General features: G+C 38.0%; 1 protein-coding gene across 3 annotated transcripts in view; it reads right to left on the bottom strand.

Annotated features, from left to right (window-relative positions):
- Positions 1 to 9,762: 9,762 nt before the first annotated feature.
- Positions 9,763 to 27,293, bottom strand: part of LOC308654349 (broad substrate specificity ATP-binding cassette transporter ABCG2-like) — a 119,015-nt gene continuing 101,484 nt past the window's right edge. For all 3 annotated transcript variants that reach the window (XM_081303607.1, XM_081303605.1, XM_081303606.1), the window contains exons 9-16: positions 26,600 to 26,850; positions 22,232 to 22,314; positions 17,397 to 17,486; positions 16,035 to 16,159; positions 14,830 to 14,984; positions 12,788 to 12,877; positions 11,612 to 11,700; positions 9,763 to 9,975 (exon numbers count right to left, since the gene is read on the bottom strand). In XM_081303607.1, coding sequence (XP_081159733.1) covers positions 9,828 to 9,975; positions 11,612 to 11,700; positions 12,788 to 12,877; positions 14,830 to 14,984; positions 16,035 to 16,159; positions 17,397 to 17,486; positions 22,232 to 22,314; positions 26,600 to 26,850 — 1,031 coding nt within the window. In that variant the 3' untranslated portion in view covers positions 9,763 to 9,827. The remainder of the gene's footprint in view (positions 9,976 to 11,611; positions 11,701 to 12,787; positions 12,878 to 14,829; positions 14,985 to 16,034; positions 16,160 to 17,396; positions 17,487 to 22,231; positions 22,315 to 26,599; positions 26,851 to 27,293) is intronic.

Raw genomic sequence — 27,293 nt, 5'->3', positions numbered from 1 at the left:
AAGGCACACAATTGGCAGCATCATGTCCAAAATCAACACTGTGACCCTGAAGCTGAAGATCATGAAGAGACCAGAGGTGCTGGGGGGCTAGTGAATGGGGTGGTGGAGGTAAGTGGTCGTGGGCTAGAAAACACCTGACTGGTGAACAGGTGCTTTTGGATATAGGTGCACTCCACGACGGCTTCCTAATGAAGTGTTGAAGATGAGGGAAAAAATACGCTTATAGACATTCACAATGTTATTTCCTTTCACTCTTCATTTTCATTTTTTTTTCTTCAAAACACTCTAATTCTATAAAATATCAAGGTATTTTTATATTCTGTAAACCTTAACCTGAGATGTTTATCTTCCTCCATAACTGCAGATCAAATGAAAATCTGGAGGTCTTTTTACCAAACCTAGGTTCAGAAGCTTATCCCATAGAAAAACAAATTTCCAAGAGATGAATATTTGGGAGAAAGGTAGAATTGTTTTAGTCAGCTTTTTCATCACTGTGACCAAAAGATCTGACAAGAACAATTTTAGAGGAGGTAAGTTTATTTGACTCTCACAGTTTCAGAGGTCTCAGTCCATAGACAGCCAGCTCCATTTCTCTGGGCCTGTAGGAATGGCCTTAGCCTAAGCAACTCCATTTTAAAACTCCTTCTTGAAATAAACCTGCAGTCCCAACAGGCAAGCCCACAGAGCCCTCCAATATGTCATCGGGCATACCCTGATAAAACAAGTCACTTTCCACAGCCCCTATAAGAGTCAGAGTGAAGTCACTTGACATAAACATGCCATTTGCCTTAACCCTGATAAGAGTCAGAAAGGTAATATCAGGACAGAAACCACCAGACCGTATGTCCTAACTCTAAGACGTAGGATGTCGCTGAGAAACCTGGTAACAACTGATAGGGACCAAAAGGGTGTGCAGAAGCCCCAAAATTTAGTATAAATATTGGAGCAAATGAACAGACATTCAAGCCAGCTGATACTGATGCATACACACATGCCAGAGAGCCTGATGAGGACCTAGACTGCCATCCCAACTCTTCTCAACTTCTGCCTGGTCCTCTGCATCGTTCTCACCGCTCTCAAACCCTACAGCAGCCTCTTGACCTTGGTGAGAAAGGCACCTTCTCCTTATGACCATCTGTCTCCTCAGCCAGCTGTCCACTCCATACCAGGAGAAGCCTCCATTGTTTCCTGGCCTGATTGCTGCAGTCTGAGTGAGTGTGCATCTGCTGGACTTGAGACCTAAGACTTAAGACTTGAAATCTAGCACTGAAGCATAGCATGCAGAAGGAATGTCTGTAATAGGTCTGTCATGGTTAAGGTGTTTGCGGTGCTTAGAGTTAACTTAGAATTTGTTTGCTTTGAATTAGTTGTGTTTATTGCTTTTATCAGTCTGAAGTATTGTGTTTGTAGTGCCCAACATTAAGGATTGTCATTTCTTGATTAAGAACCTACAGAGTGAAATTTTATTGAGTGATTTTGAGTGAATAAAGCATTCAAAAGGACATAGCATGTGGACATTCTTTATTTCTCCCCTCGACTGCATATATCGCACCTTTGTCCATCTCGACAGGGCCCAAGGTGAGGCAGACCCTCAAGGTGGAAGAGTGTGGAGGAGGAAGGCAGCTGAGGACATGGAAACAAGGAAACAGAGAGAGTTTCTTTCAACAAGGACAAAATATAAGCCCCAAAGGCACATTGACGCACCTCCTCTAGCCATACCCTACCTGCCTACAGTGCCACAAGTTAACCCATTCATTCAAGTGGATTAATGATCTGATTAGATTAAGACTCTCATAACCCAATCATTTCACCTCTGAGTGCTCTTGTGTTGTCTCACACATAGGCTTTTGGGGGATACTTCCCATCTAAACCATAACAGGAGCTTTGCTCACAAACCAGCTTCTCAACTCCAGCAGGGGTGAGGGGTTACAGATATAGGTTGAAAAAAATGAGGAGAAAGAATAGACTACAATGGGGAGGAATATTCCTGTCTTTTCTGGGAATAGGAAGAGATTTTTCCAGGTGCTTGGGTATCACCTCTTTTACTCCTTTTAGGGTCTAGTATTAATACTCATGGCAGCTGGTAGGTGTCTTCAGCCATAAGAGGGGCAGGACTAGGCAAGTGTAGGTCAAGTTGACCTTATATTATTACAGTTTTGTTCAATAGAGCAGAGCAGAATCTGACCCAAAGGTTAAGGCAACAAAGGAGAGAGACACACAATCTGAGGACGGAGACACCAAGCGTTTTCTATCCATTCAGTCACCCATCCAACATCTGCAGACCAAGTGAAGAGCCAGTGCTTTCAGCAAAAGTGACCTTCAGACTACTGAAGAGTAACTATTACCTTAACCCACAGGTCAGAGGTGTTATTTACAGCAAAGGTAGTGAAACTAATAATGTATTGCCTAGCTATACAACCTCCAAAATTAGAGATTTTTAAGTCAATTAAGAGGATGTGAAGTTGGAGGGTCTATTTAGGTTTATCTTCAGCAATAGTGTGACTTTCTTAATACTCCAAACACTGATGGCCCTGCCTTCACTGGAGGGTACGATTAATTGAGAAATTACTCCAGTGACTAAGAATTGCTAATTTTTGCTGTGACTCTCCAGGCTTACTTAACTAGAAACAGGTTGCTTGACCCCCAGATTTCCTAAGGCATTTTCTATGTATGAGCATGCATCACCCCACCAGCAATACCCTGGGTTCTTTTCCTTAGTTAGGATGAAAGACTGGGTTGTGACAGTGAAATCCACAGGGAACGACAGAGCAACTGGTGTGGGAAGAGCTGGAGCGCTAGGAATCTGATGACACAGCTTTGCAGATAAGTCACCGGCTAGGCACACCTGTGGGACTCAATGGTCAGCCTCACCCCAGAAGCTCCAGCTCTGCCTCCTCCCAGGCCACCCAGGAAGGTGGAAATGGAAATGGGAGCACCAAAATCCACATATAATGGAGTGTTGGTGTGTATGTTTCTGATCCGTGAGAAGGTGACTGTCCCAATCATCATTACAAGGACACTATTTATATGCTCTGATTGCCATATGATGCTGGTCAATGGGACTGATAGTTAATCTTCTGAACTTATTTTACATAACTTTTGCCTGTGGATCAGTGATGATTTTTTTTCTTATATGAGAAATCAAGATGTGAATATTGAGTTCAGAAAAAAAAAAAAAAACTTCGAAAAGTATACTGAGTGTTAATGCCCAGTTCCTACCCTGCCCAGATCTTCTCAGGTGACAGTGAAGTAGCCTTTTAATGCTACGAGAGAACTGTCAGAGGGTTCTGAGTTTCATCTTCAACCACAAAATCTGTATTGCCACTTTTGTTCAGTGTGTGAAGGGAAGTAGGACATTCCTCTCTACTCAGGAATAATTCATGCACTTACTACGTAGATTTAGGATAGGAGTCTTTTATTTCAATCACCTTCCTTACGGTGAACTTCCCTAAAAATTTAACTAGAAAAGAGCCCATAGGATGGGTATGTAGCCATTATGCTAGAACTTATATGATTGGTTAAAATAAATGATAAGTACTATGTTTTATTGTGGTGGTTTTCTTACATGTAATGTCTATAAGACTAACTGTATCACTTTATTATTATTATTATTTTAGCTCTTATTTGAAATCAGTTGAGAAAACCCCCAAAGATCAATTATAAATTAATAGAGTGACACTAACCATATCATAGAATTGGAAGAGGCCTCAAATTGTCACTGTTTGTCTTTAATAATTTCAGTATAAAGAATTTTCATTTATATTTTTTCCTACGTGCCTCAACTCACATGCAATTGAATTTAATGTTATAACTGACGCTTTTGGACCAATAAAGATAAAAAACAACTTCCAAGTCTCATTTTGGGATCAAAATTAAAATGTTTTCATTAAGGCCATCATAAGTGTCCTGCTCAATCTTGATAGCTCTTCTTGAACATGACTAAGCAAAATTGATCCCAAGTCTTTAAGAAGGAAGTGGAAACTTACAACCCCTTGGGGGTAAAAGGAAACCCAGGACTCTGATCTTTCAAAATTTCTCTTACTGAGCCACTTCCCCGGACCACCAAAAGTTTAAGACCAGGAAAAGTAACTTATAAACTCCTCCTGTGATGTGGCCCTGCTTAACCCTGTAAAACTCAGATCCTTGTAGTAGCCCTTCGGCATTTTCTTCTTGAAAATGGGTCCCTCCACTGCTTAGTGAAGCAGGTCTGTCTCCATTTCCTTTTCTTCTTGTATTCTCTTTTATTTGTTTTACTTGATATAAACCAAAGCAGTTTCTTGGTCAATAACTCATTATCATTAATATTTCTGATAATACCATCTATGTGTATATTAATTTATATTTTTGCAGTATGTTGTGCCTTATGTTTTTCACACCAACCCTAATGTTTTATGCATTTTTTTTCTTATCTACTACCATCATTATATTTTCTTCTCCATCTCCAGATTACACCCATTTCTGCCATTTGCCCTATAGGAGCCAATTCTGATAACATTGGACATGTAGAAAACTAAGTCCTTTTAAAATGTTTAAACATAAAAGTAAATTTATATTTGGATTGCATTATTCCTTACAGAGTTTTAAGGTGCATTTTGTATTGTAGCTCTGTGACGGTGGTCCACCTCATACTTTGAAGATAGCCCTTGCTGCTGTACCACTGAGGCGTATTTTAACATGGACATGTTTTCTTTTCCACTTCTCCCCTCCCCTTCCTTACCTGAGTAAGGGGGCAGGATTACCTTTTACCCATCCTAGGCTGAGCACACAGCCACCACAAGAACCAAATAATTCAAACTTTAGGGATGGGGCCTGGAGATCTAAGGAAAAGCTGCCTCCCAAATTAACAAGTGAATCACAACCCCCACAGGGAACACCTGGAATGGATCACTTCTTCAAAAACCCTGTTCTCCCTGATGCACAGAATCATAGGCTCTAGGACAGGAGACCCCTGTGCTTCTCCTTTGCCAACAAAGCAAAAAATTTTCTTTTTCCTTTTTCTTGAAACTGTGTCCTTGTTATTGAATTGGCATTGGGGACAAGGACCAAGTTTTCAGTAACAGCTCTAGCAAGTTATTCTGATGATTGTGTCGTATTTCCTATCCTGCAGCCATCATATTTTACTCACCCATGCCTGTAGTGAACAGTTGCTTCTAATGTCTCCACTTAAACATCTTTGTGCGTACAAAATTATCTTATTGACGAGTTCCTCTCTGAGTATAAAATAGGGAATGGAGTGCTGGAACCCCAGTGTATATGTTTCCCAGAACTGTCAGGCTGCCCCCCAGAGTGACCGCCCTGTCTACAGTCCTAGTCACCTTCTCAGACTCCAGTTTTAGCCACGCCCTCAGCAGCACTGGTACCTTCCAGCTTCCTCATCTGTTAAAGGAATGGTTTTAAAGAGAGACTTCATTTTACTTTGCATTTCTGATTCCTCATAAGGTTGAACGGGATCCCCTCACACAGTTGTTGAGCACTTGAGTTCCATTTTTTGAAAATTGTGTATTCAAACCTTTAGATCTTTATATTTTAATCAAATAAGAAACGAGTATGTTTTTATTCATTGCCCTTATCAGTTGAGTCAAGATGATTTTTGTTAAGTTATAAAAACTTGTATGGTTAAGTATTAATTTCTCACTAGTTTTGGACCCTGTTAATATCTCATTCATCTGTTAACTTTGTCAATGTTTCCTTCATTTTCATTTAGTAAAATCCACCAATTTTCCACTTTTTTTTTTCTTGTGGATCTTTAGGAGACCTTCATAAGGTCCTCAAATCCTTATTTATGAAACATAAATTATCTTTCATATTTACTACATGTTAAGAATAATTGTGAGGCTGAGGTTGTGGCTCAACAGTAAAGCGCTCACCTAGCACATGCAAGGTCCTGGGTTCGATCCTCAGCACCACATAAAATAAAAACAAGTAAAAATAAAGATATTGTGTTCAATTACAACTAAAAAATAAAATAATAATTGTATATAAGGCCCATAGGTTTTTTTTCCTCCATATCATGAACCAATTGTCTGAACACTCTATGAAGTCTTCCTTACTATTTCATAGTATCACTGATATATTTCAGATTTCAGATTCACATTTACATGTGTCATTTTATTTTTATATGAACCTATGACTCTTCCTACACAATTTTTACTACTGTCTTAAATAATATGTTCATGTGCAATAAGGTGATGCCTCTTTCCTGTTTTTATTTTGCCAAATCAACTAAGCTTTTTTGGTGAACTTTTGTTTTCCTCTGCTATAAAAAGTTTAATGGGTTTCTGGGGGAAAAACAGAGGAAAAAGTCCCAATGAAATTTAATTGGAATTGTGTTCAATTTATTGGTTTAGGGAGGGTTCACATCTTTACAATATCAGAAACGTAACTGTCCATTTACTCAGATCTTCCTTTATGTCTTTTAAGCATTTCTAAAATTCATCCAAGACCTTTTATATTCACTAATATGAATAGTTGTATTGCCACTATGACTTCACTGCTTTATGGTTTTATTCTTATGATGAACATAATCTTGTCTTCCGTATTTTTAGTGGGATATTGCTATTATAATGGAAAGTTACTGATTATTTTATAACTTAATCATTGAACTTCTTTACAAGGCCTGAATTTGTGAGGTAATCCATAGAGCATTTCAACTTAAATAAGGATAGTTCTGTGTCACAGTAGTGGCGATCATAGACATGCTTGTTTCTGGTCTCCGTGGGAGTGTTTCAGTTTGTGTTTCTCTGAGAGAAAAGCCAAGACAAGAACTTGTTTCAGATTGTTTATTTAGGAATAGTTTATTAGGAAAATGGAATAGAAAACATAGTCAGGGGAGGAGGAAATGCCAATATACAGCTGTGCTTCTTAAGTTTTCTCCGTAGGCAACAGGGACTCGATTCCTTTTCTGATAGCAGGAAAAAATTCCTCCCATCATCTCTGTCTGCAAAACATAAATCTGAGGCATTTCTCCATGGCCTGATCCCTGTTAGTTGAGGGTGTTAATAGGGTGTTAAGCCCAGCACTTTCCCACGACACTTGCATACAAGCTGAGATTCTTGCAGTTTGGGGGCAGAGAGCAGAAAAGTGAAGAGTGGTACAGGAGGGATGCTGTCAGAATGAGCTCAGCTCACATGAAAATGCCCACCACGGCTGCAACCAAAAGTGGAAGAGCACAGAGGAGACGTGACAGTACCAACAGCACCCACTTTAGCCCACCCTTTGTACCATGCAGACCCTCCCATGCCCACCTTAAGCTGCTGTGGACTGAGTGAGAGGCCATTTGTAATCTCTAGAAAACACAGAATGGGAGGGTCAGTGGAACTAGCCAGTCCCCATTGCTGCTACTGGTCACAGGCTGATCACTATTATTTTTCTCCTGCCATCCTTTCCAGAATTTCCTTATTCTTGGCCAGTACTTCAGCTCTACTAAGCTGTTTGCCTGGTATAGTGATCCACACCTTCAATCCTGAGAGCTTGGCTGCCAAGACTCTATGGAAACACAGTTACCTCTCTGAATTCTCTGCCCATTATGTAGCAGTAAGCAGAGGCTTTGGAGGTGATCAATACTGCAACTCCTTTCTTTGCTACTATCCCACCAGTGTGGAAATCCTAAAGTAACTACTTGCGGCAGATATTGTCAGATTCCTTGGAACCCTTACTATATTTCCAGGGGACCCTGTACCTTGCTCTTTAAGGTTCAGAACCTCTTAGCCAGCAGGGCCTGTATCTGCAGAGATGGGAACATAAATTCAACAAATGAGTTCATTGAAATGATATTGGGAGACACCAATATGCTTGTTTCATGGTCCTGACCCTGGTAAAGGGCCCTATTGATTTAATGTACAAGTATAAAAACTTATAGGGACAGATAGTAAATAGTTTAGTCTTTGTAAGTGATAATGGTCTTTGTCCCAACTACTTTGCTACTGGTGATCAAAAACAGCCACAGACAATACAAAAACATTTTTATAAAGTTAGCACATCCTTTAGGATGTTTATCCCAGACATAAGAGACAATCATTCTGTAATTGCATATTATCATTTTGCTGCCAAGTTGCTAGCTGGTCTGGTTTCCTGAGAAGTCAGGACCACAGAGGCAGCCCAGCTGCTGAAAGACCCATTGACTGCATCCATTCCTGTCACCTTGTCAATTCTGCTCTAATGACATGGGGCAAGCACTGGAATAAGCAAAAGACATCTCACAAATGAGTGATGCTACTTTTCAAACACATATAGATTCAGCATATGTTAATAAAATTCAAATGCAAGGGCTGGGGATGTAGCTCCATGGTAGAGTACTTGCCTAGCAAATGCAAGGCCCTGGGTTCAATCCCCAGCACCACAATAAATAAATGAATAAATAAATATTCAAATCCAAAGTTCAGGGTATACATACTTCCTCTTGAACATCTCTCCTAACTAACCACTTTTTTCTCACCTTTCTTATTCCCTCCCCCAGATACCAAGGAGGCTTTCACAGCAGCAGGCTTCCTTGATTGCCTGAGTAGCTAGAAAACAAACAGCAAATGGCATTGACTTGTAACTATAATTTTCTTTATTATAAATGGAATTAAGTGGTCCCTCCACTATAGATTAATTTTGACATTCAAGGAAATAAAAATTGAAAATATATACATATTCTTAAGTGAACATGTATAAAATAACATTTTATTTTCCCTTTTATAGAAAAGTAAACTCACACTTAAAAAACTGTCCCTTAATTTAAAAATGAAAAGTGATACATTTTGTGTTATGCATTTCTTGCCAAAATAAAAATTATGGCATTTCAATATGACCACAGTTACGGGGCAGAGGGAGGTCTATATTCTGGTAATCTCCCAGCTCCCTTAATTTCCACAAGTATTCACTTTTAGAAAGGGGAGCTAGATGCAATGTGACATCCTGAATTGGGTCAAAGAACAATAAAAGAATATTAGTCAAAAACTGGTGAAATCTGAATAGAATGTACAGTTTGATCAACAATAAAATACCAACACTAATTTCTTAGCTTTGACTCGTATGGTTTAGTATATAAAATGTTAACATTAAGGGAATCTTGGCAAAGGACACGTGGGAACTTCCCACACTATCTTTGCAACTTTTCTATAATTCTAAAATTATTTTAAAATGAAGTTTATTAAAAAGTGGGAAACTTAAGTATGTACCTGTGTAGACTAGAACACAAAATTGAGATTGTTACAATTCCCCTAGAGAAGTATCAGTAAGTTCCACCAACATTTAATAAGCTTATTAAAGACTTTTTTTTATCATCATGGTTGGCAAGGTTTTCCAACATATTTTAGATTCCATACTTTTAATACAGTATTACTATACTTGTTATTTATTAGACATTGGAAGATCATAGATTCGTAGATTATGATCAGAGGGCAGGCTGGGATATAGCTCAGTGGTAGACTGCTGGCCTCCATTGTGCTAGTATTATCTCTCACACCACAAAGGCAAACAAACAAACACTGGAGGGGTATTAAACTACCTATTAACTTTAACCATGAGAGAATCAACACCAGAAATATTAATAACTGGTCAATAGTTTCTAGAATTCAATTCTTCATTCTCAGATCAATAATTTAGACTGCATTTCTTTCTTAAGGTTACCCTCTGATGAGATAAACTAATGTGTATTTTGTCAGTTTTTAAATGTATAATTCAGTTTTTCACGACTCCTGTGAATGTTTCTGTTTCAAAATAATTATTGCTAAATGACAGCATGATGGCAAATTAACAGAAGACAACAACAACAAAAACTTCATTGTATACTTAAGGTGTTCCTTTTTAATGCGAGAGTAATTCACAGTAAAGTAAATAGGAATTTAAGAATATTTTTTAAGAAGTAACAATTTTAGATAGGCAATCATGAGGAAGATAATCGTCATACAAGCCAAAGCCACATGGTTCTGCCACAAGCCCCAAGGCGAGAGATCAATGCCCTGATTTGTCAAGTATTCTTCACCAGTACACCTGAAATTCAACAGAAAACAATATAAAGTCATTCCTAAAATCTGTCAAATTTTATTCAGCATATTCTCTGCTCCTTATTGAGGCCTAGAGGTAACAAAATTGTTAATAATAATCCCTTCATGAATAATTGCTAACAGTCACTGAATGCTTACAATTTTGCTAGATACTATGCTAAGTAACTTGTACCTAACAGTTTAGTTAATAGCTATTACAATCCCAAGAGTATATATATATGATACACATTTAAAATAGGAAGGGAAGGAAGCTTAACAACCTTGGCCAAATTTACAGAGTCATGCTATGGACCAAGTTTCTAGCCTCCTCCGATTTATTCATTAACAAATCTAGGATGCTGCTCTCTTTGAAGGAAACTTTACCAAGTTAATCTTCCACTTACTTCTGATGGGCAACCCTTAGCTTAAACTAATGACACTTACAGCCCTTGCTAAGGTGATCACCAACAAGACAGCCAGCAAAAGAATACAGGCAAGAATGCTAAATCTAAGAACAAAGGGAGTAAAGGGTTCCAATCTGAGCAATATTTGGTCAACTGCTGCACCAAGACACTAGGGAGGAGTGTAGAAACCCAGCTATAGGACGTGACCAGGAGGCCCAGGAATCAGACTCAACCCTTAGGTAGCAATTGGAGCACAGCAGGATGGAACATTCCTGCCACAGGTTTGAAAATCAGCTGGTACTAAAAACACCTGGTGCAGCCTCAGTTATTGCCAGCTGCCATTCTTGTGCACCTCTAAGAATTTATCATTCCAGAAACATCAGTGGCCTCTCTTGCTATAAGAGGAGTTTCCTTCCTCCTTTTGTGAGGATGAGCCTTATATGAGCATGAAGCCCTCAATGGCTCCTCCTTATCTGGTCACATTCTTCCCAAGCACTCCATCCTGACCAGTATCCTGGCTATGAGTTTCTGTTACAAAGATGTCACACCCAGATCAAACAAAAAAAGAGTGGGCAGGGTAAAGAAAACCCTTCTTCACAGATTTTCCTTATTAGTACTCAAAATAGAAATGTGACCTATTACTAACAATTATTTGAACATTTAGAAGAGATTGAGGATATCAGTATTTTCTTTTCTCTCATTAATTCATGCATCAAATCAAACCATTAACAACAGCCATAGAAAATATTATTCAAATTTTAAAACTAGATCCTATAATTTTATTAAAACCTGATTTCTGTTTTAATGACACTATGCAAAAACAAACTTCCTTCTTCATACTATTTCTCCCCTGTTAGATCTTACTAGTGGCTGGGTTCACAGGTATCACATATAGTTCAAAGCTATAAGCCCTTGCTAAACTATCAAAGCAGCCCATTTCAAATTGTTCTGAAAAAAATTACAACAAAATCAAAATCAAAACTATTTTAAAAGTATCTTTTAAAATGGCCTAAACAAGCAAGCAACACACAGGAGTATTCCATGTTAAATACAACTTTGACTGTTAGAAGAATATAGGAGTTGTATAGCACGTTCACATATATTAGGGCACAATGATTACTTTATGAGTAAAAAAATTAAGCTCAGAAATGTTTGTTGACACTGAAATGACTCCTATCAGTTTCTACACCACTCCATAGTAGAATCAATCTCATGCCCTGACACTGCATGCATACTTACATTGGATTTTCAGTAGGACGGGTACTGATTTCTGTTTTATTTAATTCTGGACAGAAGTTTTGTCCCAAAAATTCATTATACTGCAAAGCCTACAATAGAAAGGGGAGTGGGGCAAGGTAATACTTGTAAATTTCAAAAGGTTTCCAAGGAATTATCACAACTATGTCTATTATGATTTGAATACAAGGTATCCCCCAAAACCTCCTGTGTTGGTAGTGGGAATATTCAGAAGTAAATGATTAAATTAGGAGACTTGAACCTAATCGGTTCATCCTAGTTTCAATGGGCTAACGAGGTAGTAACCATGAGCAGGTGGAGCATGGTTGGTGGAGTTGGGTCGTTGGAGGTATGCTCTGGAAGGGTCGATCCTCCCCTACAGCACCTTCCTCTCTCTCCTTCCCTTTTCTCTGTCTGTCTCTTTCTCTCTCTCTCTCTCACTCTCTCTGCGCTTCCTGACTTTGCCAAGAGCTGAGCAGCTTTTCTCTGCTGGGCCTTTCTTCCATGATTGCTGCTTTACCTCGTGACCAGAGGAATGGAATCAGCCATCTATAAACCTCTGAAACCACGAGCCCAAATAAACTTTCCCTCCTCTAATCTGCTCTTGGTGGGTGTTTTGGTCACAGTAATGAAAAAGCTGACTAAAACAATGTTCTTAAATTTAATTCTACTGTTATTTCTAAAAACATACCAAGTCTCTCACACAGTACTTACCAAAGTGAAACAACTAAAGTTAGAAACCTGGTCGTGGTGTGTTAAGACACAGGTTATTCTGGAGCTGATTAGCTCCTTAAAACTAATATGGCTCTGAGTATTAAATAATCCTTGTTTTCCTTCTAACATAAACTGTGAATTCTAGTCTCTCATCTTCTCCTTTATTTCCTTATCAAACTGAAACACAATATTTTTTTCACCAACTAGTTAATCTTTCCCCTTTACTATGAGATTTCTCCCCAACCTTCCATCTTCCTCAGACAATGGTGTGACTTGGGAAAATACCCAATTGACTCCCTCACCTTTTGCTAAACAAGGCTAAAAGGAAACACTGATGTATTTCTCCTGAAAGACAGTTCCTAGATGGAAGATATTCACAGCTTATGGGTGGGGAAATGAGAGGGTCAGGCTTGATTCTGGTTGTTCCCAGGTGGAAACCCACTCACGAAGATAAGGACAACGTACCGTATAGCCATATCTAGGAATGCTGAAGTACTGTAGCCATGAAAGCCAAGGTGCAATGGTTCTGAGATTTACCAAAAGACCTGAAAAAAGCTACAGAAAGCAAAACTGAAGGGTCAGAACAGGTCCAAAAGTTTCATGAAAAATTCTAAACAGAATCCTCTTCAAGAACTCTACAACCTTCTAAACATTCTGCTAGTTATTTCTTGACATTCTTTCCACTACTTTAAGCACTTACTCATCGTCCTCCTTTGCATGTGTATACCTCTGCATAACTGTGGCAGTTCATGTTTAATGGAAATAACAATAAACCTATAGTTTATATTATATATTCCACTTATTTGGAAAATCCTTGTCAAGACTAGATCCTAATCTTTCTCTGTAACTGTAAGGGAAGATTAAGAAGTACAGTCACCTCTTGGCATCCACATACAGATACCAAAATCTGGAGATGCTCATGTCCCTTAATTGCATATAACTCATGCACCTCCTTTATACTTTATACACACCCTGTACTTATTTAAAGTCAACTCCAGATTATTTATAATACCTAATACAACATAATGCCATGTAAATAGCTACTGTATTCTTTAGGGAAAATCACAAGAAAAAAGTCTGTACATATTTAGTATAGATGCAATTTTTTTAATATATGTATTTTCCACCTGCAGTTGGCTGAATCTTTAAATGCAGAACTCATGGACCCAAAGAAAGAAGTGTGCTTATTATTTTAATGAAGCCACCACTATGTGTTCACCCTAATAAATCTTGAAATCTAAGAACATAATCCAGAACAATCCTGAGCATCAGATGCCCCCCTCTATACCCACACAATAAGATTCATTATTTACGAGGATTTGCAGTGTATGTCCATGAGTTTAGGAATAACTGGGGGTTCTGAATCCAGGCTTAAGATAACCCAATGCCTAGAACTGATAAAAAGTATAATATAGTGAAGTACATCGGAAAACATAGTCAATACCTCCACTTAAAGTGACCAGAAAGCAATGGAGACGCCAGGAAGGACTGCTTGAGACACACCAGAGACAGCTACAAGGTCCATGTAACACTTGTCCTAACTGATACTAGATACACTGAGATGTGCAGAACAATGGCAATGTTGTCATGTGCCTTTGGATATTTACTCTTGGTCGTACCATGTGCTACACTGGTACATTGTAGATACCATAACCCACATTGGTAGTTTCCAAATTCAGAAAGGAAGAACTAAATTCTAGGAAGAGTCTGAGCTAATTACGTCATATTTAAAGATACGTACTCCAACTCTAACGGAAAGTAATATTAACATCTTCATTAATAAGCTAAGCAGTCCTTGATGTCTGAAAAGGAAAAAAAAAGATGACTGGTTCCATTAATCCATTGAGTCTATGTGAGTGTAAAACTTAGGGACATGTAAGATTAGGAATATTAGCCATCAAGCAAAAAAAAAAAAAAAAAAAAAAAAAACCCAGAAATAAATTGATATAAGAGATTCTCAGAATCCCAGAAAGGGCTTCAAAATACTAGAGGGGCCCCAGTAAGACTCCCCCGAGCCACACAGAGCTTTGCTTTGATCTGGTTTTGCTCTATGCCTCACAGAGCTTTGCTTTGATCTGGATCAAAAGGCAGTGAATGCAACCAAACTCTGCTGTGGGTAAACAGCTGGCAGTTCTCTAACACCAGCATTAAAGGCTGGCAGATAACCTGTCGTCTTTTATCCCTGACACCACATAAAAATAAACAAATAAAATAAAGGTATTGTGTCCATCCACAACTAAAAAATAACTAAAAAAAAGCACATTAGAATGGAGATGTTAACTAAGTTACTTTAGGACAGTAGCAAAAAAAAAAAAAAAAAAAAAAAAAAGGCAGAAAAGGGCCAGAAGGAAAGCCAGTAATACAAACTATATTTCAGCATATGGCTTCATGAAAGTATCTGAGTCCCACATACAGAATCCTCAAAGCAGGTTTTACAGGACAGGTGAAGGGGCAGGAAGGAACAAGGGGAACAATTCCCTCTCCTGAGAGGCTCTGTTCACACTCACCATCATAAACACAAAGCATATGGTCATGAGAAGCGTCGCCACAGATGCCACGCTCTGACCGGCTGCGATGGCAAGTCCCATAGAACTGGCCGAATAAGCCACCATCATAAGGGTTAACATCATGATGAAGAAAGCGTCTGCCTGTGGTTTCAATCCTGAAAGAAAAGAAGGGGTCATTGAGGCTGCCTACGCTACTGTGTAGCTGGGGTGGTTCATTGTGCAAACAGACTTAACATCAGAGCAAAAAAAGTTATATATGATTCAATTTTATTCTTTTCCCTCCATGTAAGTGCATAAAGTTATCATACAGATTGTTTTTTTACATTTACTACATAACACTATCCCATATAACTAATACCTGTGCTCCCTTATGCATAATTATGAGCAATTTCTGAGTTGCTGAATTAAGCAAGTATAGGCAGCACAACTGGCCAAATTCTCCTGCCTTCTCCTGTCACAGGAAACTCATCAAGAGCATACTCTCATACCCACATACCCACATTACTCACTGTCGGCTACAACTGCATTACTGAAGAAGCCAGGATCAGGATTCATGACCTCAAAGTGGTTTTTATATCTAGGGGAGAGGAGGTGTCTCTATAACCTGACTCCCCCTCAACAAATCACCACAGAGCTCTGTGATTAAGAACAGGACTAATTTTGGATTCTGAAACTATTTTATAAACTATTATGAGGTAATGCTCTGGGTCATGCAGTCTGAAGATTTTGGAACAGCCATAAGAACATCTACTAGGAACCTGGGGGTCTAAACTCCATGACCAACTCTTTACAACACATCTGCTATGTGTAAAACGGAAGGGTTACACTTAAATGATGGTTTTATTGTATAGCACTTTGTCTAAAATACATATTTCTGGTGTGTGTATATGTGCCTATTAGTGAAATATATAGGAATTCTGATGCAATGAATCTGGTGGGAAGTGCGAGCATAATGTAAAATGAATGTCTGTATCTATCAGACAAGTATTTTTATTAAATCATTAAACCCCCAAAGTCACCATTCTCCTCTGATTAGAGAATGGGTGGGGGAGAATATATATGTATATTTTAATATTTTTTACCTGTATCTAGATCACTCTATATATTTCTACAAAAAGATATAGATAGTAATAAAATATATGTAGATAAATTGGTTTCATCTACATCCAAGACTGAAAACACACCCTTTTTGTCTTGTTACTTACCTATCATGAAGTACAGTATACAAGTAAATATGACACTTGGCAAAAACCTCATGGGTAATAAATCAGAAAGCAATTTTCCAAAGAAGTAAGATGACACTCTGTAGTATCCACTGATGTACTCGTGTCTACAGAACAGAAAAACACACCACACATCCCAGATTAGTCTGAGAAGGCACAGCCCAGATGAGATGCTGCTGTGCAGACTCCTGCTGCCATCAGATCTGACACTGCAGCTGCCCACAGGCTCCAGGCTGACTCCCCACGCCCTTCTCCTCCTCAGGTGCAGCCTCCCTGGGGAATCAGCCCCCCAAGGCTCTTGCTGGGACCCTCTCATGACAGCACCCCTCCTGCCGCCGCCCACTCTGGCCCACATCACCCCTCCAGGGACACAGTGTGCTTCTCCTCACTCTCCTCAGAGACTCTGCTGCTCCTCCGGGGCTGGCTCTGCCTGAACAGCAGCACTTGAGGGGCTAATCTCAGTTTAACAGGGGCTTTTCTTCTCCCCATTTCTGAGTGTGAAGAACGTGACATTGATAGTCTCCAAGGCCCCAATGCTACAGCAGATCCCTAAACTCTACTTCTGCTACTCTCATGTTAAGAAAAAAAAAAAAATGCTTCTTTTAATGATCACATCTCCACTTGTAGTCCGGTCATCTACTAAGTCCTCATCTTTCTTCCTGTTGACATGTTTCCCCATAATTCCAAACTCTTCCACTGGGGTCTTTATCCCTTCCCTCTCTGATGATTCCTCTCCTTGGCATGTCAATATGAGCAAATCCCTTCCATCTTTGGAAAACAGAGACAAACCCAGTCTGCTCTTTACTGCAAGGCTGCCCTTTGTCTCTCTCCACTCCTCCATTCACTGGGGGACTACACTTGGTCACATTCTTTGTCAGCTTTACCTCCTACCTCTAATTTGCTGCTTAACCCACCTCTTAATCTCTACCAAAGCCTCTCAAACTTTTCTTGCAAGGGTTACTATAACCTACTATTTTGTTAAAAAATAAAAGTTAGTTTTCAGTTCCTTTGTTGCTTGCTTTCTCTGGACCACTGGGATTTGCTGACCATAACCTAAGCCTAAAATTACCTTTTCCCTTGCTAGCAGGCCCCACACACTTGATTTTTTTGTTTCACCTCTGACTGCTTTTTCTCAGTTAATATTAGTAATCCCCAATCATATTTCAAAAGTTCATGTTATACACTATAAATGTATATAATTTATATTTTGTCAATTTAAAGAAATAAGTAAAGGAGAAGAAAACCACTCATAATCCTGAGGATCGCATCTTTGGCTCAATTCCAGATATGATCAATTTGACCAACAGCCACCAAGGCCCCTTCCCTGAATGGAGACCTACTCACATAAAGAGCTTCTTCTCCACCACAAAGAGCTCCACGGCCGACACGCTGCTGAAACACTGGTTGGTCGTCAGGAAGAAGAGCACCCCTGCTCTGCCAGGACAGAATGGAACAAAAGCACCTCAGCTGACTCAACAACACTCTTAGGTTGGTTTTCTATCCACAGAAGTCCTCCCACAAATGATACAACATTAAACAGATTTTAAGAAGGAAAAAAGAAACAAGAATCGTTCTGGTTAAAACAAAGAAGGAAGCATGACCCCATGAGGCCCCTTGAGGTCTCTCTGTCTCCGTATTCAAGCATATTCTGAAATTCACATTCTTAAGCTGCTGTCTACTGAACTGGGTTCCCCTTAAATTCCTACGTTGAAGCCGGAACCTCCAGTGTGCTGATGCTTAGAGATGGGACCTTCGGGAAGTAACAGGGCTTAGATGAGGTCATGAGTGGAGCCCCATGAATTCATGCTCTCATAAGAGGAAGAAGCCCCAGACAGTTTTTTCTCTGCCACGAGAGGGTGCAGAGTGAAGGTGGCCATCTGCAAGCCAGGAAAGCACCCTCACAACAGCCTGACCTGCTGGAACAGATCCCAGACTTTAGAATTCCAGACTCTAGAATGGAGAGAAAATAAATGTGTGTTATTTAAGCCACCGAGTCTGTGGTATTTTGTCATGGTAGCCCAAGCTAATATATGTCATAAAAATATTATCACCTTCAATTTAACCAACTAAAATGCCAATTGTTGTATTCCTATTGTATAAACAGAGAAACAGTAATCTGAATAAAAAAACTAAACAGGTTAAAAGATTCAATTAACCACTTTGGTTCTGAAATTGAATAAAGAAGAAGTTAAGACATGTAGAAGGAAAATGCAAGACAGTGGAGGGAACCTGTACTCAGACATTCACCTTATAAATGAGACTTAATGCTTATTTCCCAGTAAAATAACTGAGGTTTAAAAAGCAAAGTGCTCAGCTGTTAGGGTCTGTAAACAAGTCAAGATGGCGCCTGGCATTTTGCCAGAGGGAGTGGTTTGTGAAGTAACGCCAGCGAGCCATTAAGTGTGGAGATTCCTTATTGGTTGACTGCTGTATCTAGTTTATGTAAATTAAGATAAGCTGTGTGGAATGTATATATACCCCTCCTGTCCTACAATAAACGGCTCCCACTCCTGCTGTATCAATGTACACAAGTTGCTCGTCACCCCCTGGGTTATTTTGCTGCAGCCCGACTGCGGCACTCAGCTAACTTACATTTCAGTGAAAACATGGGTTTTATGAGAGCACACCAACATCTTTCGGAAAAAAAGGCACAGGCTTCCCTTCCCTTTGTAACAGAACAATTTAATTGACATGGAGGATGTTAGTTGAAACAGAAAAAGAGATGATGTGCTGCAACATTTAAGTGACAGAAAAACAAAAGAACACACCAGTGAACAGCTCTAACTAACTTAAAGGAAAAATAAGAATCCCTAGACAATTCTTTTTAAGACCTATAGAATGAAGAACTGAGCATACAGGCCGTTTTAAATGTAAATGTTTGTACAATAATTAAAATGAATGGAAAACATCCAGGCCTAGTAGAGAAGTAGCTAATAACTTACCATCAGGAATAAACTTAATATAAAGTAAAAACCTAATTTCAGAAACATGGGACATAGCAATGATTCAGTTCAATTTATCATCTTACATCTAATAATAAAGTAATGTTCATGGTTCTGCAAAAATTAGACAGTGAAATTCCTTCTAAATCAAAAGATGACTTCTTTAATACTGAATACATTTTTATTATTAAACAATTTAATGCATTCTAATTCTTTTCATGGTGGTAAGCCACATATGTCTCATATATATAATTTTTTTATAGTGAAAACATTTAAAATTTATTTTCAGGAATTTCAAAATATACATTACTACTTACTATACTTACCACACTGTGCAATGTTATCTCAAAGGGAAAAAAAGGTATTCTTCCTGTCTGAGACTTTGTATCCTATGACCATCATCTTCTCACTCCTCTAATCTGTGGCAACTACCATTCTACTCTCTGCTTCTGGTTGTTTTAAACTCTACATATGAGTGAGCACATGTGGCTTTTGTCTCTCTTTATCTGAATTATTTTACTTAGCACAAGGTTCTCCAATTCCATCAACACCATCACAAATGACAACATTTCTTTTTTATGGTTGAACAGTATTCCACTGTGTACCCACATTTTTCTTATCCATTCATCTGCTAATGGACTCTGATTCCTTACTTTGGTTATTGTGAATAGTCCTACAATGAACACAGGAGTGCAGATATTTCTTCAGCAAACTGATTTCAAATACTTTGCATAAATACCCAGAAGTGAGATTAGTGAATCTAATACATTTTTTAAATACCTTTTTCCTTATTCATTTAGTTATCACCACAACTCTATAAGGCTATTAAGTCAAAGGAGCTCACACTCTACACAGGATTCAAACCCAGTGTCTCAGTTACACAGGTTAGAGAAAGTGTAAAGATAGTACTTGACCACAAAAAAAGAGAACTAAACTCTTGGCCTCCCTAGCAATTTCAACTGATGAAACACTGATATTTATCCCTGAAGAAAGCTCTAACAACCTGGTTCCAGAGATGACACTGAAACTCCCCCCACCCCACACCACACCTAATCAAAAGAATTAATCACTGATCAATCATCCCAGGAGGGATTAGATAAACCACACACATAGGCCACTTTCATTTAGTCCAAATTCTTATTAAAAATGGTAGCAATTTTAAGTCAAAAAAATACGAATTAATATAATTTCTCCAGAAGACACCTGGAGAAAAAGCTAAAGTTCTTCTTTATTTCTTTGGATCTTTTTACCAACACCATTAATGTCTAGCTTTCCAGTTCATCTTTATAATTCCAATTAAGTACAGGTTTGTCAACAATTTTTCCAAACACTTCATGCTACACAACAAAAAAAGCCCAGAGCTCCTAGATTCTAGAACAGAGATATGCTGTTCTAGGATAACACAACCTGCATGAACCATCCATTTCTAGCAAGTATGGAAACAATCCAGAGATCCCAACCCTCAGGGAAGATAAAAAAGATAAGCAATGACCTAATTCTGAAAACAGTTGCAAAAATCATCTCATTGTAGACTAACACTACTTGATTATCTGAGTGAAATCTACTTTTATCCTTATTCTTTCTTTCAAAACTAATCAGTCTTTTCCAGACATCAACATATGTTCGAAATAAGCATCTTCAACCATCCTCAACAGTAAAATAAGGATAGTACCATATGCCATCTTTGATCTCTGGAAGGTCACATGAGCTTGTGGGTGTCAAGGAGAGCCCAGTGCCTAGCAAAGTGACAAGAACTCTGAGGACTGTGATGTAGCACAACACCTATATTCAGAACATGATACAGGCACTACAAGGTCTCAATGTAAAGCCAGGTGCCGTGGTATAAGCCTACAGTCTCAGCTACTTGGAAGACTGAGGCAGGAGGATCACTTGAGCCCAGGAATTCATGGCCAGCCTGGACAACATAGAGATCTCATCTCAAAAATAAATGAAAAATTAACAAATAAATGAATCTCATCATGGATCAAGATTCTTACAGGTATATTATAACTGAAACTAGGTCTGAGTCATAACACTAACATAACCATTATTCAGTTAGGAAAAGCTGAGTCCCACTAGCTTATCTTTCCCTCAAGTCAAACAAATCCAAAACAGTGAAAATTGGCTAACTTGCAGCAGAAAAATAGATAAACTGAATTATACCAAAGTTGAATACACTTGTACATCAAAGGACATCATAAATACAGTTAAATAAAAACCCACAGAATTAGAGAAAATGTTTGGAAATTATACATCTGAGAAGAAATTAATCTCAGAAATATAAAGAGCTCCTAATTCAACAACAATAAAACAAATTTAAAATGGGCAAAGAATTTGAATAGGCATTTCTCAAAAGATCCAGTGATCTTTATTGTATATTTTAAAAAAGAATAAATATTAAGTGTTGGGGAAGATGTGGAGAAACTGAAACCCTGTGTACTGCTGATAATGGAAAATGGTATAGTTGCAGACAGAATGGCAAGTCCTCAAAAAATTAACACAATTACCATATGACACAGCCATTCTGCTTCTGGCAACATACCCAACAACTGAAAACAGGGATTCAGACAGATATTTGTACACTCATAACTGCATTATTCACAACAACCAAAAGAAGGAAGCAACCCATATATTCATCAATGGATGAATGAATAAATGAAATGGTATGTGTATGTGTGGGGGTAATGGACTATTCACCTTAAAATAGAAATGCTACAACACGGATGAATCATGAAGACATTATGTTAAGAGAAATAAGTCAGTCACCAAAGGACAAGTACTTAGGACTCCATGTACATGAGGTTCCTAGAGTAGTCAAATTCAGAAACACAAAGAATGGTGTTTGCCACAAGTTGGGAGAAGTAGCTATGAGGAGCTGTTGCTTAATGGGTATGTCAGTTCCATTTGGGAATATTTTAAAAAAGAGTCCTGGAGTAGGATGGTGGTGCCTTTTGAACAATCATATCAATATACTTAAAGCTATTTAACTATATACTATGATGGTTAAAAAGGCAAATTTTATGTTCTATATCAAAAGAGACATAAATATGTGTTTGTGCATGTGAAAAACAAAAGTAACTCTTCCATTCAGTTTTCAATTCACTCATTCACCCAACCCCAAAAGACAATAGTGCCATTTAGGCTGTACTTGTTTTAAATTCAAATTCTTAATGGATGTTCACGAATTGAACAAAGTAATAGCATTTTTATTTTAAATCAAGATCCAGATTTACTTACCTATTCTGAATTCCACTATAATCATTGCTTAGCCCAAAGTAAATTGCACCTATAACCAGTGCCAATACGATTGTGACAGCAACCTTTTCAAAAAGAAGAATGAAAACAAACAAACAAAAAAAAGAGTTCCGATTAGAGGTAACAATTTTAACATATCATTTATTTTCACACAATACATGGCAATATAATCAGATCTCTCCATTGAGATAAACATTTTTAATGCTTTGACCACAGTCCCTGGGAGAATATAAAGCAGTATATGTTATTAGACTGCTTTCTAAACAACTAGCAAATCAAGGTATTTGTTGTTTGGAGAACTGACAGAACAACAAAGCAGATGACTGCCAGTTCCAGGTCCATTTCAGGTACTAAACTGACAAATGTCACACAGGAAGCAAAGTGATGCAAACACCTAATTAGGTCATTTGGGAAATAAAACCAAGTCTAAGTGGCCTGGAGTTTGGGCCTGAACTTTCAAACTTTGTGTCAGTGAACATGCAGTTTCATAAATGGAAACAGGATATCTTTACTCTTAACATTAAAAATAAACAAAAATTTTAAAGCACACACACAAATTCAAACAATGGAATTTTGCACAATAAAGGAAGTAGGTTTGAGCTGGACCCCACCTCTCCAAGGCCTGGGGAGTCAGAGTCTGCATGGGGAAGTGCATTGTCACTGTCACCAAAGCACTCAGCCAGCTCTCTCTGGGAGCACCCAAGTGCTTCCATTACCATCTCCTCTGTTACTGCTTCTCCTTCAACCTCAGTCACTGAAGCATTCAGTCAACACATCACACCTGAGCTGCCAAGACGGGATCATCCTCATCCATCTTCACCTACTCAGTCTACGTGGAGAGTTCTAAGGACACTGGACAAAGCACTTTGGGATTTAGGATAAAAATTCTTTTAAGGATGCTTCAACTAGCAAAGAATTAATTTTCCATTATTACATAATTTGTGTAAAGAATTCTATTTTATTATTATCATTCGTAGGATAATAATAAAAATATAAGAAATGGTAATCTAAAGAAAACAAAATACCCTACCATGTGTCTAAGAAAATTCAAAGTTATTCAAAAATCTCAATGCTATAACAATATCAAGACATGAAGTACTTCGTGAAGGGCATTTTTTTTTTGGCATGAAGCAAACAAAAGAAGAAAGACAGGGCTGGGATTGTGGCTCAGTGGCAGAGCGCTTGTCTCAAGTGTATGATGCACTGGGTTCAATCCTTAGCACCACATAAAAATAAAAAAAATAAAATAAAATTTAAAAAGACTCATAATCTGAAAAGGCCAGTTTGTAAAAAACTAGTCTGGAAAGAATATTATTTAAAGATATCCTTAAAAGTCTCCTCATTAATAAGACAGAAATTTAGGGGGAAAACATCCCATTACCCTGTCATATTTTCAGTCTCCTCAGAATATACCCTATTTCATTAGAATAGATCAATTTTGCAAAATAAACACAGATAACCCTATTAACATGCAGCATGCACTTGTATGTGAGATTCTATACTTTCACACAGTATAAAAAGAATTAAGTCTTTCAAACTAGACACTCCATATTCTTTTGCATTCAAACTTGATATACACTAACATTGTCAGTATTATCATTAGGATGTTTTCTAAAGGCATCAAAGTTCAAAAACTCAGGCCAATTTTCTAAAACACTGACAAAATATGAAACTATCCCATGTTCATATCATGATTTTGCAAGGTGTGTCTATTATTCTTCCTTGGTTGAAAAAATTAAAAATACCAGGCAAACTAAACATTGCACAATGGTGCAAATGATCCTATTCCAAACTTTCCACATCTGACCTCTGTTTTGAACAGAAGGATAAAAAAAGAAATTCTCCAATGATATTATTCTGTATCTGCTAAAACATGTTTAACCAATATTTCTCAGGGTGTGTTCTAAGGGATATTTGTAACTATCACTAAAAAAAAAAAATGAACCCATAGTCAAATGTTTAATATGCTATAGAAATGATGATTCTTCAAGATATCAATGAAAAAGTCTTCCAAAGATCAGAAAACACTTGGCACATAAATGAATGTTAAATCTTTCTATATGGACAATCCACTGATTTCAAGGTCTTCCAAATATAACCTCTGGTTAAAGGCTAAGTCTGAATCATATAAATAAATAGGTAGTTCAAACCAAAGTACAGCAATATGTCAAGAGATAGAAGATTTATGAGCCAAAAGTCATCAAACATTTTAACATTAAAAACTTAGAGAAATAAAAAAACACACAAGATTAAGGATGCTACATCAAGGATCAATAAACTATAGTCCACAGACCAAATAGGGCCAGCCCCCCTATTTTTGTTAAGTCCATGAGCAAGAATTGTTTGGGTCAATTTGTAATAGTTGAGGGTGGGGGTAAGATAAGGAATATTTCTTGCAATACAAAATGCACATGAAACTCAAACTTCAATGTCCATGAATAAAGTTTTATCAAAACACAGCCACATTCATTTGTTTATGTAGGAACCATGGCTGGTTCATGCTAAAATGACAGAGTGGAATACATGAGAAAAAGAGCATATATGGCCTGCAATTCTTAGGGCTTGCCTTCTACACTAACACTCTAGTAGCCACAAACCTTAACAACGGTTGTCCCAGTAAGCTCCAGGAGCTATAAATTTCTACCCTTATTCCAGAGACTGCGTGTCTATGAACATGGCTAGAATTTCTTTTGTGGAATCCAGTTGACTGATGAGGCAAGTAGGCTGAACATGCAGCCTGCAGGCTCTGGGCCTGCTGTCTGCACCTTACAGAAGCCAAGACCCAAAACAGGCACAATACAGATGCATTACAAATAGGTGTGTTCTAATTATGCCCTGCCTACAACTATCACATGTGTGTCTTGAACAAGACACTTATAAACCAATTTAGAGGCAAGTAAGAAAAACCTAATTCATAAATCACACTAAAGAATCAACTCATTTCATCATCTAACTGTTGAACAACGGGCCACAAAGGTTGATGGATCTAACTGACCTGATGTGTTCCCAAATGACATCAAATCTATTACCAAAGAATAAAATGTTACCCTTGGTTGACAGGACACAAAAGAGCTTGTGTTCTGACAGGAATGCCAAATCACAAGAAGCAAAAATGTTTGGAGCGATGAACAGCACAGCTGAAATAGGGATGCAGGCTCTCAGATACACATGAGAGGCTCACGCTGAGAAGTCAGTATATTTCATTAGAGCGACAACATGCCACCTTACCAGAAACTCAGTGACTGATAATGAAAACAGCAACTCCAAAACAACCAGATAACTGATTTTCTTAAAAATTATGAATAAATGAACAGGGAATACTAGTGTTTTGTGTGACACAGGGTTAAGAATAATAGAAAAATATTACAGGGGTTAAGAATAACAGAGGGGCTGGGGTTGTGGCTTAGTGGTAGTGCGCTTGCCTGGCACGCGTGATGCACTGGGTTCAATTCTCAGCACCACATACAAATAAATAAAATAAAGGTCCACCAACAACTAAAAAAAAACATTAAAAAGAATAATATAAAACTATTACAGAGTGATAATCAATAACTACCTAAAAGCCAACCAAAAGAAGAAAGAAAACATGATCTGTTAAGAGAGCCTTATTAAGGATAGTTATTACCTGTGTAGTATAGGCAAACTCTCTGAAGTATCTATTGCTTTCCAAAGTTAAGAATTTCTCAATAAGGAAGGTCAATCATAAGGAACATCACTTTGCATACAGGCTCTTCCCTCAGACGGTGGACAGCCAGACAGACTTCAGGTGTTGAACAACCTCAGCACCTGATCTCAACTGTAAACCAATCCTATTCTCTGCACCTCCTTCCCTCTCCTTTCCTTTTCCACTCCTTCCCTGCTGAAATTTCTTCATAGGCCCATCTGACATGCTATATATTTTCTCTATTCAGTTATCATTATTCTTCCCTCATAGGAAAATAAGCTACAAGAGCAGAGATTTATTTTTATCCATTTTGTCCACTACTATATAAGAGTCTCAAAATACAAAATATGGCCTTGGGTTGAACTTTTGGAATCAATCATTGAATGACAGTGCATAGATACTAGCAAACCACATGTATGGCTCACATTGCCTTTACTTTATATTTAAAAAGAAAATTTCTACTAAGACTATCCATTATTGGTTGTTTAAACAACAAAAAAATTCTGAGAGAGTAAATTTTTACTTGTTCTATTCACTATCTCTACATCCCAAATGGAGTGGTGGGGATGACAAGTCAATGGAGGGCTGGGTAGAAGATACACATATTCCTGAAGTGGACCACATCAGAACCAAATAGCTCCCACCTGAGTACTTCACAGCACAGTGAAAACAATCTGTCAGGTTACCTGAGCTACAGAAGCCTGGGGATTACCCAGTAAATTTTTGAACGAACGCTTGGTAATCCATCTGAGCTGATGACAGAAGGAGGTGACATAGGTGATATCCTTAAAGGCTAAGCTCCTCTTCTTCTTTTGATCACTTGAGAGGTGATCTAACTCAGTTTTTGTGTCTTTGCAGAAGGAGGAATTGGTGTAGAACTCAGCTAATTTTTCTATGATTGGCTTTTCTTTCTTGGAAGTCTCTTCAGGGTTGTCGGCTTTGGAATAAAAGTGGACAAAGAAGGGAAATATTACTGACAGATAAAACTGATTTAACTCAACTTTCTGTGACCCCTTTTTGCACAGCTTCTTAATTCTAAAGGTTGAGTAATTAAAAGTTATTAATTTTTGTCATTGCTTTACACATCAGAAAAACACAAGTAACTGAACTGGACAATGCCATGATCTTATGATACAACAAATTCAATGACCTTTGCCTATTTGGACTCTTGTTATTGTTGTCATGATTGTTTTGTTTTATTAGAACTTTATAGTTAAACATAGTAGTTGGATTTATCCCAACAAAATCATATATGCATGGAATTGAATTTTGGTTCAATTCCCCCCCCCCCAATTCTCCTTCCTCTACTCTATGGATCTCCCTTTCACTTCTCTATTTATTTTTAATTATTTTCTTCTATTTATATATAAAGGTGAAATT

The sequence above is a fragment of the Spermophilus citellus genome (assembly GCF_964194105.1).
Source record: "Spermophilus citellus genome assembly, chromosome: 8".
Lineage (NCBI taxonomy): Eukaryota > Metazoa > Chordata > Mammalia > Rodentia > Sciuridae > Spermophilus > Spermophilus citellus.
Note: the sequence above shows the minus strand (reverse complement) of the source record. Positions and strands in the feature narration are given on the sequence as shown.